A 12,500-nucleotide genomic window follows, 5' to 3' on the forward strand; every position below is an offset into this window, starting at 1 on the left:
AGCGTTTTTTAAACGGTTAAGTAGAAACTAGCAACAATTGCGTTATTAATGGTACTTGGACACCTTCCTGTCTAAAACTGTAGTAGAATAAACTAATGGGCTTGGATGAGCCATCTCATGAGCTGCTTTGTTAGCCTCTTCAAAAAGTGAAGGAAAAAATAAGCAAAATATAAGACCTTTGTAATAATAACTCCTAAGTAAGACCCATCGTATTCTTTAGTTTTGAACAATTTCACCACTTGTGGACAATCATTCCACTTCTATGGAGTCGACATTACATTGTAATGCCAACTTAAGGCCTATAAATATTACATTTGCTTTTGTTATACTTGGATCCTAAGCTTGTAGAATCCAAGACGCACCGCTACACCTTGATTGTATCTAATCACCACTCCCCACTCCGCCTCAATATCCCCAAAGGTAGCACCATCAACATTTACCTTAAGCGAGGCTTCATCATGATGTTTCCAACCAATTGTTTCCTTTTGCTTACACCTACCTATATTCCTATTAACCTCAACGCTCTTCTCAGCCGATAAAATTTGTAGATAAGTAGCAGCACTAGCAACAATCTCATCCAAATGACGAGGTATGTTGTGGTGAATAACCGCATTAGTCTCATTCTACATACTTCATGCTATACTCACAGCCTTTGCAAGCTCATTATCTTTCAAAAACTTCATGCACCGATATACCCATTCCAAGACATTATCCCATTTCATACCACCAAAATATTCATCCCACTATTCCTACTCCCCCACACTAACTAGCTATATGCACATGGGCAGTAGAAAACTGCATGAATATTAGTTTTAGCAATATTAACACATCTTTGACTCACTGAAGATATACTATTAATACGCCTATGCATTCATTTGACTTTATTTACAAGCCAATGAAAAATAATAATATTTGTCTCACTATTGAAATATGTTAAACATAACACCATCTAGCTTTCTCATCCACCACAATCCTTCGTGGCAGGCACCACCACATTGGAACTCCCACGTCATTTTTCCACCCCCACACGTGATCTAGCCACTACAAAGATGTGTGAAGTCCCTCTAATCATTTCACACACCCACAAATGATCTAAAGAAAGTAGAATTAGACAGACATGATAAAAAAGAAAAAAAACTAGATTTTGTAAGATTAGTTTGCATTAGAATGTATTTTCAAATTATCATATTTTTTAAGTTATATTTTGGATTGAAAAAAGGTAATATTAATTGTAATTGAGCATCGAGAAAACCTATGTAAAAAAGTAAAGGTCGAAAATTGTATTATATTTTCATTAAATCGATAGAACACATATTAATGAACTTATTTGAATTATAGTCCCATTAACTACCATATATTTTCACCAAAGAACAAAAAAAACAAGTGAATATTTTTTCGTTTCCACCCCACCATCTTCCTTGTGTTTTTTCTTTGACTTCTCTATCAAACAACTTCATCATCAAAGAGTCGAAAACGACTCCACCACTAATAAATTTTTTATTTTTTAAAAAATATAACCTACTATTAGACTATAGGCTATTTTCACATTTCCTTTTCAAAACTTATCTAAATTTATTAAACCTTGTGTTTACAAGTGAAATGTCAAAATTTAGTGAATTTTTTTTTACAAAAACTTATTTTTTTTTTTTTTGGCAAATGAAGAGATATATTACCAAAAGAAAGGTGATTACAAGCGCTAATCACACTAGCAAGCATGCTATAATCCACCCTACATCATACAAGATTACATGATCATGCTACATCTATCCTCATCAGAGCTTCTTACAGCAATTTTAAATAACACATCTCTTATTACATTAGAAACTGGAAGAAGAGTATTAGTGAAAATTTGACTGTTACGTTGCCTCCATATTGCATAAAAGCATTTAGTAACAGCCATAACAAATAGCTTCCCATTCTTCTACCTTGCTTTCCTTTTTGTTGTTTCCAATATGCTATGGAAGTTGCTGCTCACATTTGTAAACCTCAAAGCATTACACACTCCCTGCCATACTTCATTAGCATAATCACATAGAAAGAAAAGATGATGCACTGATTCATCAGCCCTCCTGCATAAACTACAGATGGTATTGCATAAACTTATTTTCTTCCGATGGAAAGAACGTACCAACTAGTCAACTATTAATAGTTTGATTTCTATCTTTAATTTTTTTCACTACTCCATAGTAGAAAGCCTTGTATTATGAACCCAACCGGACTATATCATAAAAAAATGATTATCTTAGAAAAAAAAAACTATGTTATACAAAAACCGACTATATCATACAGAAGCTGACTATAAGTGATTATACCATACAAAAACCGATTATATCAAATAGAAACTGACTATACCATACAAAGACTAACTATATTATATAAAAAAATGACTATATCATACGACATTCAATACACAATAAGTTATCGTGAATCGGGTCCATTTAAGTGTTTCTACTTTCTACTCATATAGAAGCTATAGCCTATGCCCTATAGTGTCCTAACTCCAAAATCCTAATAATGTCCTATAGTCCTATGTCCTATTAGCCTTTTGGCTAGAGGAAAGGTAATAATAGCAAAATGCAAAAGCTGAGAAGTAAAGATCCGAATCTCAAGTTTGAGTACAACCCACGTGCAACTCCATAAAGTCGTTTTCTTTTACTACTCATAATAATTCTCATTTTTGTGCTTCTTCCTAAATCCTACACTACTAGAGGACTAGAGGAGTACTATAATACTACTTCTCTTTTGAGTTTTGACCAATTACCACTCTCAATTATTATCTGGCGCCGTTCTGTTAAATCAACGCCCAAAATTATTACAGCCACTTTCTTTAGTCCTACCACTGTGTTTTTTTCCTTCAATTGGTTTCTAGTTTCAGCTTAAAGAGTAGAGAGAGAATTTTATTTAACACCCATATACCCATATCATCATAATAATGGAGTAACACCAACATAAGAGAGAGAAATTCAGTCTAGTTCTATATTAGTCTAGTCTAAATTACTCTCCAAGATTGAAACTTTTTCTTCAAATTCTCTGTATTTGGACAATACTTCCAATTTTCAAGTCATAATTCTCTGTTTTTTCTTTTCTGTTTCAGAATCCTTCCAATTTCTGTAGATTGTGTTTGATTTTTTTTGTTGGGTATATCTTCAAATTTAATGCCCCACTTATAAATTAGATGACCCAGTTGTTTGATTACTTGATCTGATTCAACTTGGTTTGTTCAGTTTTCAAGGTTCTTGCTTTATTTGAAGTGGGGTGCTTGTTGATTCTCAGGTACCCATTTTCTGTTTTTTGATTGAATTTGATTTTAAGTGTGATCAAGTTTTCTGGGTATGGAAAATGGGGATCTAGGTGTGATAATATGTTCAAAATTTTCAATTTTTTAGGGTTTTGGAATTGTGGGGAGCAAATCTGTGGACTGAAGTGAGTAGTAAGAGGATTTAATTGTGTGTAAAAAGGTGAGCAGCTCTTTACTTGTAGAAACCCTCTTCTTGATTGATAGGAAAGCAATCTGTTTGAATGTAATTTGGATTTTACTGTAAATGGATTTTGGGTTGCTATATTTATTGCTAAATTTGTTTGATCTATTTAGAATTTCTTTAGTTAGGTCATATCATATGATATTGTGTGTTGCTTGAGTTGATTTGGTGATAGTATAAAAAGCTTCTTTGATGGGACAAAACTAGAATGAGGAAGAAAAGAATTTTGCCAAGTTTTTGTCTACTTTTCTACATAATGACCTTTTGTTTGTCATGGGTTTCTTCTTTTTATGAGTGAAGAAAATAAAACTTTTTTTTTTGTTTTTTTGATGAAATTCTGAATATTCCTTCATCTTAGATTAGAGCTTTCATTTTAATGTGAATTATCTGCTTGTGCTTCAGCTTTTGTTGTAGAGATGGGATCCCAAGGATCAAAACTTGGAACATGTTGCTTGGGTTCACCTAATAAGACAGCAGTGCTTGAGGCTCCTGATGTTGGTGGGTCAAGCAGATTCTCATTTTATAAGCATCTTCACTTTTATCTTTTCTTCATGCTTATTTTGGTTGTCATGGTTTATTGATAGGTAACGAGGAGGATAATGGGCATGGTTTACTTGCGTTCCGTGAGTTCACATATGAGCAACTTAAGAATGCCACATTAGGCTTTGCTGTTGAGAACATTGTGTCTGAGCATGGTGAGAAGGCTCCAAATGTGGTGTATAAAGGGAAACTAGATAACCAGACAAGAGTTGTCGTTAAGCGTTTCAATAGAAGTGCGTGGCCTGATGCTCGTCAATTCTTGGTAAAGATGCACTCTTATCACCCTTCACTCCAAATATCATGCTTTAATAGGTTATCATGTTTGGAATCTTTACATTTGTTTTAGATTCACTGATATAATCTGATTGTATAGATACTATTGTTATTCAACATCACCATGAGAGATGGTGGATGATTGGCATCTCATGTACCTTTCTTTTTCCTATGTTAAATTGTTTACTTCTCAAAAAGGAAGATTATTTGAATTGCTTGTCATTACACTATGGTGTCTCAGAAATAGCTACATAGATACAATATGACAGTGTCTTAAGGCAATCTTATCCAAGTCAATTTAGAGATTGGCCTCATCATATAGATTGTTACTCGGCTTGTGTTGGTGTTAGGCACTGCTGTGCCAGTATGTGCCTAAGTTCCAAACTTGGCTATTTTATGAAAACTTTCGATATTATTGGTCCAAATCTCAAGTGTTAGTAGTTAGTACCCATGTTTGAATGTCAAGAATTCAACATGGGTACTCATACAGTGGCTTATATTGTATTTTTTGCTGTCAGCCTGACTGATCTTTCGAATTGTCACCTGTTTATATTCTTGTTGTTCCTATTTTTTCTGCAATAAGAAGTCGAGATGATATTGACATGCGCAAAATGAAAATTTCAGTGTATGTATAATTTCCTCTGTTTATCTAATTGTATTTCCTTATTGTGTTAGGTTCTTTCCGCTGATTATCGTATCTTGTTTGTTTGTGAGGACCATTTGAAGTATCAAATAGTTATTCATCCTTGTGCATGAAGATACTGGCCTCATGACATGTAATGTGTAGTAATAGGCTGGTGGATATACATACCACTAGTGACTAGACTAAAGACCTGGTGATTTGAGTTTCCATGTTTGCAGCTTCACTTTGTTAAGAATGTAACTCCCCTCCCCCAGGCCCCAGCTAAGAATCTAAATCACGTTTTGATATGGTTATATATCTGGAGAATTGTTAGGACGTAATGGACAGTCCTCTCCTTTTTCCAAAAGATTCCTTTCTCCAGCTTTCCTTAAATTGCATTCCCCAAGCCTCTTGGGAAATAGAAATGGCAAATGTTTGGTAATTTTGGTTGAGATTTAATGTTCCTCTCTTATTTCAGTTCTCATACTGTTTCTAAATGCTAATTTACTTGGTGACCAGATACTGGCACATTCTCCCTCCCTCCCTTTCTTTTTTATTAATATTACACCTTTGCCTTTTCACGGTCTCCAAGACATCCCTTTGACCGCTAATATCTTTAAATATGCTATAAAATTTGTGCAAAGTTGTTTGGAACGAATCTAAAAAGATCACACATGATAATGTTTTTTTGCTATATATCAGTGTTAAAATAGAGTCAAAATTAATAAACTTATGACTTTGGAAAAGCAAATGGGTAAACTAACAAAAAACGAAGGGAGTATTGATTATTATGCTTCATAATTCACATAACAGTGCTTTTAATTAACTAAAACATATTTATGGTAATTTTCTTTCTTGCTAAATTATTGTTCCCTGATCATTCTTTCCCATATTCAGGATGAAGCACGGTCTGTTGGTCAGCTCCGGAACCCGAAGCTGGCAAATCTGCTTGGTTGTTGTTGTGAGAATGATGAGAGGCTGCTTGTGGCGGAGTACATGCCTAATAGTACCCTTGCAAAACATCTTTTCCATTGTAAGTATAAGTGTTTGGCCTGTGTTGCTCTAGTGATTTTTCCGAAATGCTTACTTTGTTTCTTAAATTTTGATGCTTCAATAGATATCGATAAGTGTGCCTTTCAGTTTCCTGGTGTAAACTCATCTGGCCTGTGCTATCCCCTCTCCCCCCTACTCTTCGAATTTGTGTCTCTTAGTTGTATCAGCTTCATAAAGGCTTGTTAAATGCATGCTTGGTAATTTATCAAACTTCGATAAATTAGTCATTTGTGATAACCTTAGTGTCATGAACAGAGGACACTAGATGGCACATAATCTGACAAGAATGGACGTGTTTCTGAAATCAAGACTGTGCTATGTGGAAACTTTTTCTCATCTTACATATTTGACATGATTTACATATGAAGTTTGATCGCTTTCCTTGTCTTCACTGTCAAGGGTAAATCAAGACCCTTAGTGTGGAATATGTCACCTTCAAGAATCTTTCTTATATGAGTTTTAGGGTCTGAGATATTTTTATATGTATTCTGAAACGTCCATTGCCACGCACCTTGTCAGGGGATGCACAGCCAATGAAGTGGGCAATGCGGTTGAGGGTTGTCCTAAATCTTGCTCAAGCTTTAGAATATTGTACAAGCAGAGGACGATCCCTCTATCATGACCTTAATGCTTACAGAATTTTGTTTGATGGGGTAAGTAAATTATTACATGATTTTCTGTGTAATGGATATTTTTTCTTTGGAATTTTTCCATATCCTTTTCTGAAAACTTGCAGGATTGTACTCCCAGACTTTCTTGCTTTGGCTTGATGAAAAATAGCAGAGATGGGAAAAGTTATAGTACAAATCTTGCATTTACTCCTCCAGAGTATTTGAGAACTGGTAAATCTTGTCTTTTCACTCTTTTCTTTCACTTAGCTTCTGAAATAATCAATTCATGTCCCTTTCTCCAATGGGGTTTGTTATTGTGGAGAATCTTTTGAATATATAGGGATATTGTTGATCTTATATATTTTTGAATCATGCTTTATTTCCTGCCTTTTGCTTTCTATCAAACTGCTAAAACTTGAGAAGAAATGCTGGGAGAATGGGGGTGAATAGGAAACCTAATCTTCACTTTAGTTCTTACTGGTCTTATTGTGTCGTGCTTGAGAAGTTTAAGGTTGAAATTTAAGTGCTCTAAGAAGTATGCTTTTGATAGGTTTATTGGGCGTATAATCGATTAATCTCTGGCATTATTTTTGTCGAGTTGTTTCTGGTATGCAGAGCTGTTGGCTGTTCGAGTTATTTATTGAAAGTGGAGGAATCGAGGGTTGAGAAGGTTGCTAGTTGTGACTGATTTTGGTTTTCTCTGTTAGATGTTTTGGCTGATGGGGTACTTGAAAAACTGAGCAATTAAGTGTTCAGATTTAAAACATACCAAGTATGAAATTATTAAGCTTTATAAACATATAACAATAGAATGAACAGCATTACCTATTCCCAGAAAAAGGAAAGAATAAGGCAATCATGTGCTATATGGAGTAAACTTTAAATAACTATAATGGTCCGCCTGCAGCAACTTTTATTAGCTAGAATACATTATTTGGACATGGAGCTCACTGTGTTGTGCCTCTGCTTTTGTTTTTTTAGATCAATTGTGTACTCTCAAGTCTAGATTCTTGGAAGTAGAGACAGTGTGGGTTGGAAGGGGAAGATGGACTTGAACCTCTTGCACTGAATTACTTTAGGATGATGTAAAGCATTGACTGAAGGTAGAATCTGATTTAGAGAACAAGATGGTGCTTAATTCGTGAAGTACCCATTCGCTAATATAGCAGCAGGTGAAGAATGATCTGTTGCTTTCAGTTTTCTTGGACTACTCGGACATGGATGAAAAGAATGAGATGTTATATCCCTTCTTATCTTCTTTATTATTTTTCCTCTCTCATATTTTACTCGAGCAAATTTAAGCTTCCAATGGAAATGCAATTATGAGAGGAAGATTATTTCAATGCAAGTATTATTTACCTAGTACCTGCTAGCTTCCTACTGATGACTTGCAGTTTAAACGATGCTTATCTAATTCTCTAAGGAAGGATGAACATAACCCCTTCATGATGTTCCTCTTCTACAAAATCAAGATACAAACATTTTAACTATTATCTAAGATCAGGGAATAGATAATAGAAATAAAAGATTTAAGTTTGTTCTTTATAGCTTCAAGTGACAAAGATGAAGAACTGGAGGTCCTGTACTTTTGTTCTCCCTTCCCCCTTCTTTTGTTTGTATACAAAGATGAAAGTTCCCTAATTGATGTCCTAACACCTATGGAAAGGTCTACTGGATTCAGTATTTTGTTTCTTTTAAAGGTCAAAGTGACTGCCAAAAAAAAAAGTGCAAAAGTCAAATGAAAAAACTAATCCAAACAAAGGCAGTATAATCTTTCACCTTTAAAAAGCTTATTGATGATATACACTTCGTCAGTCAACTGGATTGTCCATGGGCTACTGGCCTTTCGTTGTGAACTGAACATACTAATTAGATCACTGTTTAAACTTTGAACCTCTACCATGTACTTCCCCTTTCCTCCTAAAACGCTGGATTATGGGAAACAACCTCTCTACTAATTTTGGTTCTAGGTGTAAGATTGCATGTCTGTTGTAAATTCCATTCTTGGTCTTGTTGTTGTAGACTTGTAGTGGATGTTGTCCGAGTTGGAGAGGGTGTAGAGACCACCCTGGTACTCCTACCCCATCTTTCTGTCCTGCACCTCCTAATTTTATTTTCTGTTTCTCCATCTTTTAGTAATTGGGATTTTTAATTTATTATGATTAAAGATAGAAAGATGTGATCAGAAGGTAGTCTACCCCTTAGATACTACTCTGAGCTTGTCTATTTTTCTAGAGTACACTAATCAAGTTATTGATGTGTGTTATCTTATGGTTTAGGGAGAATAACACCAGAAAGTGTAATATATAGCTTTGGAACTCTGTTGCTTGACCTTATTAGTGGAAAGCATATCCCACCAAGTCATGTAAGTATACATCTCTTTCCTCTTCATTCTTGTCAAGTTATCCGATATCTTCTTATCGCCTATCGAAATGGTTGTCTATATCTTTTTGTGATATATGCCGGATGAACATATTTTTCCTTGTCTGCATAATTTAAATTTGAGGCGGAGAAACATTGTTCTTCTGGCTAAAATATTGTCTATCACTTATTCACTGATACGAGTGATAAGAAATGTGTTTAAACTGTTAGACTGATTGAATTTCCTGCTTAATTATATGTTTAGGCCCTAGACTTGATAAGGGATCGAAATCTTCAGATGTTGACTGATTCCTGCTTGGAAGGACAATTTTCCAATGATGATGGTACTGAGTTAGTACGGCTTGCTTCCCGATGTTTACATTATGAACCACAAGAGCGACCAAACACTAGATCACTGATTGCAGCTTTGACCCCTCTTCAGAAGGAAACTGAGGTCAGTTAACACTGCTGTAGGAGGAAACCATGTTCACAATTTGACTTGGGATATATATGATTTGGCAAGTGTGAAAATTTTCAATGTCTCTTGAAACATGCCAAATGCGTTGATTTGTGCTTTTTCTGATGAGAAAAGGCTTAATCAGGAATAAATAATTTCACGACTGATATATACTACTTTTGTTTCTGAACATATGCAACATTGGAAACTTTGTACTATTCAAATACTAATTTTGACCGCATTTCAGAGCTAATATATAAATACAAATGTTATCATATAATATATTGTTGGTGAAAGTTATTTCAAATGTTTATTAACAATCTTTAGTGTTTTACTATTCAATAATTAAAAATATTAACAGTCAAAGTAGGGCATTGGCATGAGTAAATATCAACATACTGCAGGTCTTCTTGTCGCCATTTAAATGTACCCACCTTCTTTTGCAAGTTTCATGTAAATAGTAATAATTTCCTATCACTTTACGTGCAGATTCCTTCTCATGTTCTAATGGGTATCCCTCACAGTGCATCGTCCCTACCTTTGTCTGCTATGGGTGAGGCATGCGTAAGAAGAGACTTGACTGCAATTCATGAAATCTTGGAAACAATTGGGTACAAGGATGATGAAGGAGTGACAAATGAGGTTTGTATATGTTTAAGATTGAGGTGTCATTTAAGATGATATTTAACTTGATTGTTCTTTACTTCTTTGCATGTCTGTCCTCAGTCTTAGCACACGAGAATTTGGGGTTGATGTGGGCAAAATGACATCCTCGTTTAGTGCCTACTTGTTTTCTGGGGAAATCCAAGCAGTTGTTTTAATTAAGTTTATTGAAGGGAAATTGAATCTTAAAATATGTGTGGTGACTCTAATTTGATGCAATATGAAAAGTATATACATTAAATCGGAAAGGATATTTACTGGTTGTTAAAACAGTACAATGTGGCGGGGTATTAGGCTATTAGCCATTCATAACAGATACCACACCACGCCAATGAACCCTTTCTGTTATTTGGCCTGTTCGATCACTTGGAGCTCTCATTATATACATGCCTAGTCAAATATGGTGTGGCGCACGTATATTATGTTTTACAAATGTTTAACTCCATGATTTGTCTATGCAATAATATGGAAATTCTTAGCTCGTGGTGTTTTCTTTGATTGCCTAAGTGACTCAAATGATGGGTGTAAAACTGGTCTAATAAGACACAGAGTTTGATGTCATGCAGTCATGCTTGTTCTAGTATTCTGCCGAACCGATCAAATCAATGTTCTTGATCGTTTTCCATCTTAGATTCCACTTGCTATGATACAGCAAAACTCTGCTTAATGCTTGTATAGTTGTATTGAGGCTGCCTATGTTTGGACTATATATTTTGATTTTTTTAAAAAATGACATTTCCTTTTCTGATGGATGGTGGGGACGGTGAGTTGCTTATCAAAGATTTCCATATACTGCAGCTCTCCTTTCAGATGTGGACTGACCAAATGCAGCAATCTTTGGAATCGAAGAAGAAGGGTGACAGTAGCTTCAAGCAGAAAGATTTCAAGTCTGCAATAGAACGATACACGCAGGTGGGTTTTTCCTTTATAGCATGTTTGATGAGACCTACATGTTCTGCTGCATCAATTGATGTCAGCTGACTTAGGTGCATTAGATAAGAATTCTGGGAGTGAACCCTGAGTATGTGTTAATTATTTGTCTCATGCTCACTTAGTCCCAGACCTAAGTTACATTGTTTTAGGTTACACGAATATAAAGGGTGTACAGAGTAAAAAAAAAAAAAGTCGGTGCGTGGGTATGGGTCCAAATTTTAAAAGAAAAAATATATTCGAAAATAGAGTATGTTAGGTATGAGGCTGAGCTTATGAGATACTGCCTTCATTTCTAAATACAAGGCATATCAACCACTTCTACGCATATTAAGATTTCTATAGTTAACAAAATTTCTGTAAATTAAGTTATATTTGCATCGGTAAGAAATATTGACATTAAAAATTGACATTAAATATTACTATTGAGAAATTGCGTGGTAACAACTGCAATTCTGAGGTCTTTTTCATTTTGTATACGCAGTTCATTGATGGCGGGATGGTTTCTCCTACAGTCCTTGCACGTCGTAGTCTATCACATCTTATGAGCGACATGCCACAGGAAGCTTTGGAAGATGCAATGCAAGCTCAAGTGATTTCACCTGTGTGGCACATTGCTCAATATCTTCAAACATCTGCTCTTTTTGCCCTTGGAATGGAGAACGAGGCTCAAGAGGCTCTAAAAGAGGGCACCACTCTCGAATCGAAAAGGGATGGTACAGATGCTAAATAATCTGTCAAACTATACCACCACTTAGTTACTTGATTGAAAGGCGTCTCGTTCCTCTCCTCTGGAACTGATCTTTTGGAAACTGCAAAGTAGAAAGATATGCAGCGATTCTTTTGTCAAAAGTATTTTGCCTTCAAGTTTAACTTTGCAGCAGCATCTCAACTCAGCCGAAATTTTCAGCAGTCGATTTTTAACTGGTTGATTGATTAAGCGCGAGAAGCTTTCCTTGGAGAGTTTGCAAGTGCAAGGCATCAAAATCCTATAAACTTGTAATTTTTGTACAGTTAAAACACGGTTTGGGTGGTGTTTTGAACGTAAAAAACTCGTGTTTTCAGCTCATATCTACGGAAGAAAAATATGGCTTCCGTTTTCTTTATCTAGTCTTGTTAGAATTGTGTGAGTAATGCCTTCCTTTTAACATATATTCATAGAATGTTTCAATGACAACATTCATTATTGTAAGACAGTATTGTTATTCAATTGATCCACAAACGAAACTTTTCTAGTTGTATTACTAGTTAGGCAACCATATTGTCCTCTGTACTACCTGCAAGTTAGTGTAATGAGGGCAGACAGTATAGACATAGTTTTAGTTTATACCTCAATTAGTTGTCCAATGGTTACACACTTACACAGCATGATTCTTCTCAAATGTGCTACAACTCGTCTCTCGTGTGATGATGATAATATTAGGAGTACAATAGAATTTTCACTCATAAAGCATGTAACAATACACTAGATCTTTCTAGGCTAATACAAAAGAGTGCAACACAAAATCGAA

The 12,500-nt window shown here is 35.2% G+C and overlaps 1 protein-coding gene across 2 annotated transcripts; it reads left to right on the forward strand.

Moving 5' to 3' along the window:
• The first annotated feature begins 2,752 nt into the window (after positions 1–2,752).
• Positions 2,753–12,230, forward strand: LOC104887637 (serine/threonine-protein kinase BSK3). Of its 2 annotated transcripts, XM_010672312.4 has the most exons (12): positions 2,753–3,273; positions 3,387–3,458; positions 3,882–3,977; positions 4,064–4,281; positions 5,812–5,947; positions 6,487–6,620; positions 6,704–6,809; positions 8,858–8,943; positions 9,205–9,393; positions 9,886–10,038; positions 10,858–10,971; positions 11,474–12,230. In XM_010672312.4, the coding sequence occupies exons 3-12, from the start codon at positions 3,896–3,898 to the stop codon at positions 11,720–11,722; spliced, it is 1,467 nt and encodes a 488-aa protein (XP_010670614.2). In that variant the 5' UTR covers positions 2,753–3,273; positions 3,387–3,458; positions 3,882–3,895; the 3' UTR covers positions 11,723–12,230. The 2 variants fall into 2 exon arrangements, with proteins under 2 accessions (XP_010670614.2, XP_019103736.2); XM_019248191.3 differs by lacking the exon at positions 3,387–3,458.
• Positions 12,231–12,500: the final 270 nt, after the last annotated feature.

Source organism: Beta vulgaris, chromosome 1 (genome assembly GCF_026745355.1).
Source record: "Beta vulgaris subsp. vulgaris cultivar EL10 chromosome 1, EL10.2, whole genome shotgun sequence".
NCBI lineage: Eukaryota > Viridiplantae > Streptophyta > Magnoliopsida > Caryophyllales > Amaranthaceae > Beta > Beta vulgaris.

Bases quoted from the DNA above. Each gene is read 5' to 3' on its own strand.
- LOC104887637 (XM_010672312.4), top strand. From the start codon at position 3,896: ATGGGATCCCAAGGATCAAAACTTGGAACATGTTGCTTGGGTTCACCT. The intron at 3,978-4,063 runs GTGGGTCAAGCA...GTTTATTGATAG, and splicing joins GCTTGAGGCTCCTGATGTTG to GTAACGAGGAGGATAATGGG. The intron at 4,282-5,811 runs GTAAAGATGCAC...TCCCATATTCAG, and splicing joins CTGATGCTCGTCAATTCTTG to GATGAAGCACGGTCTGTTGG.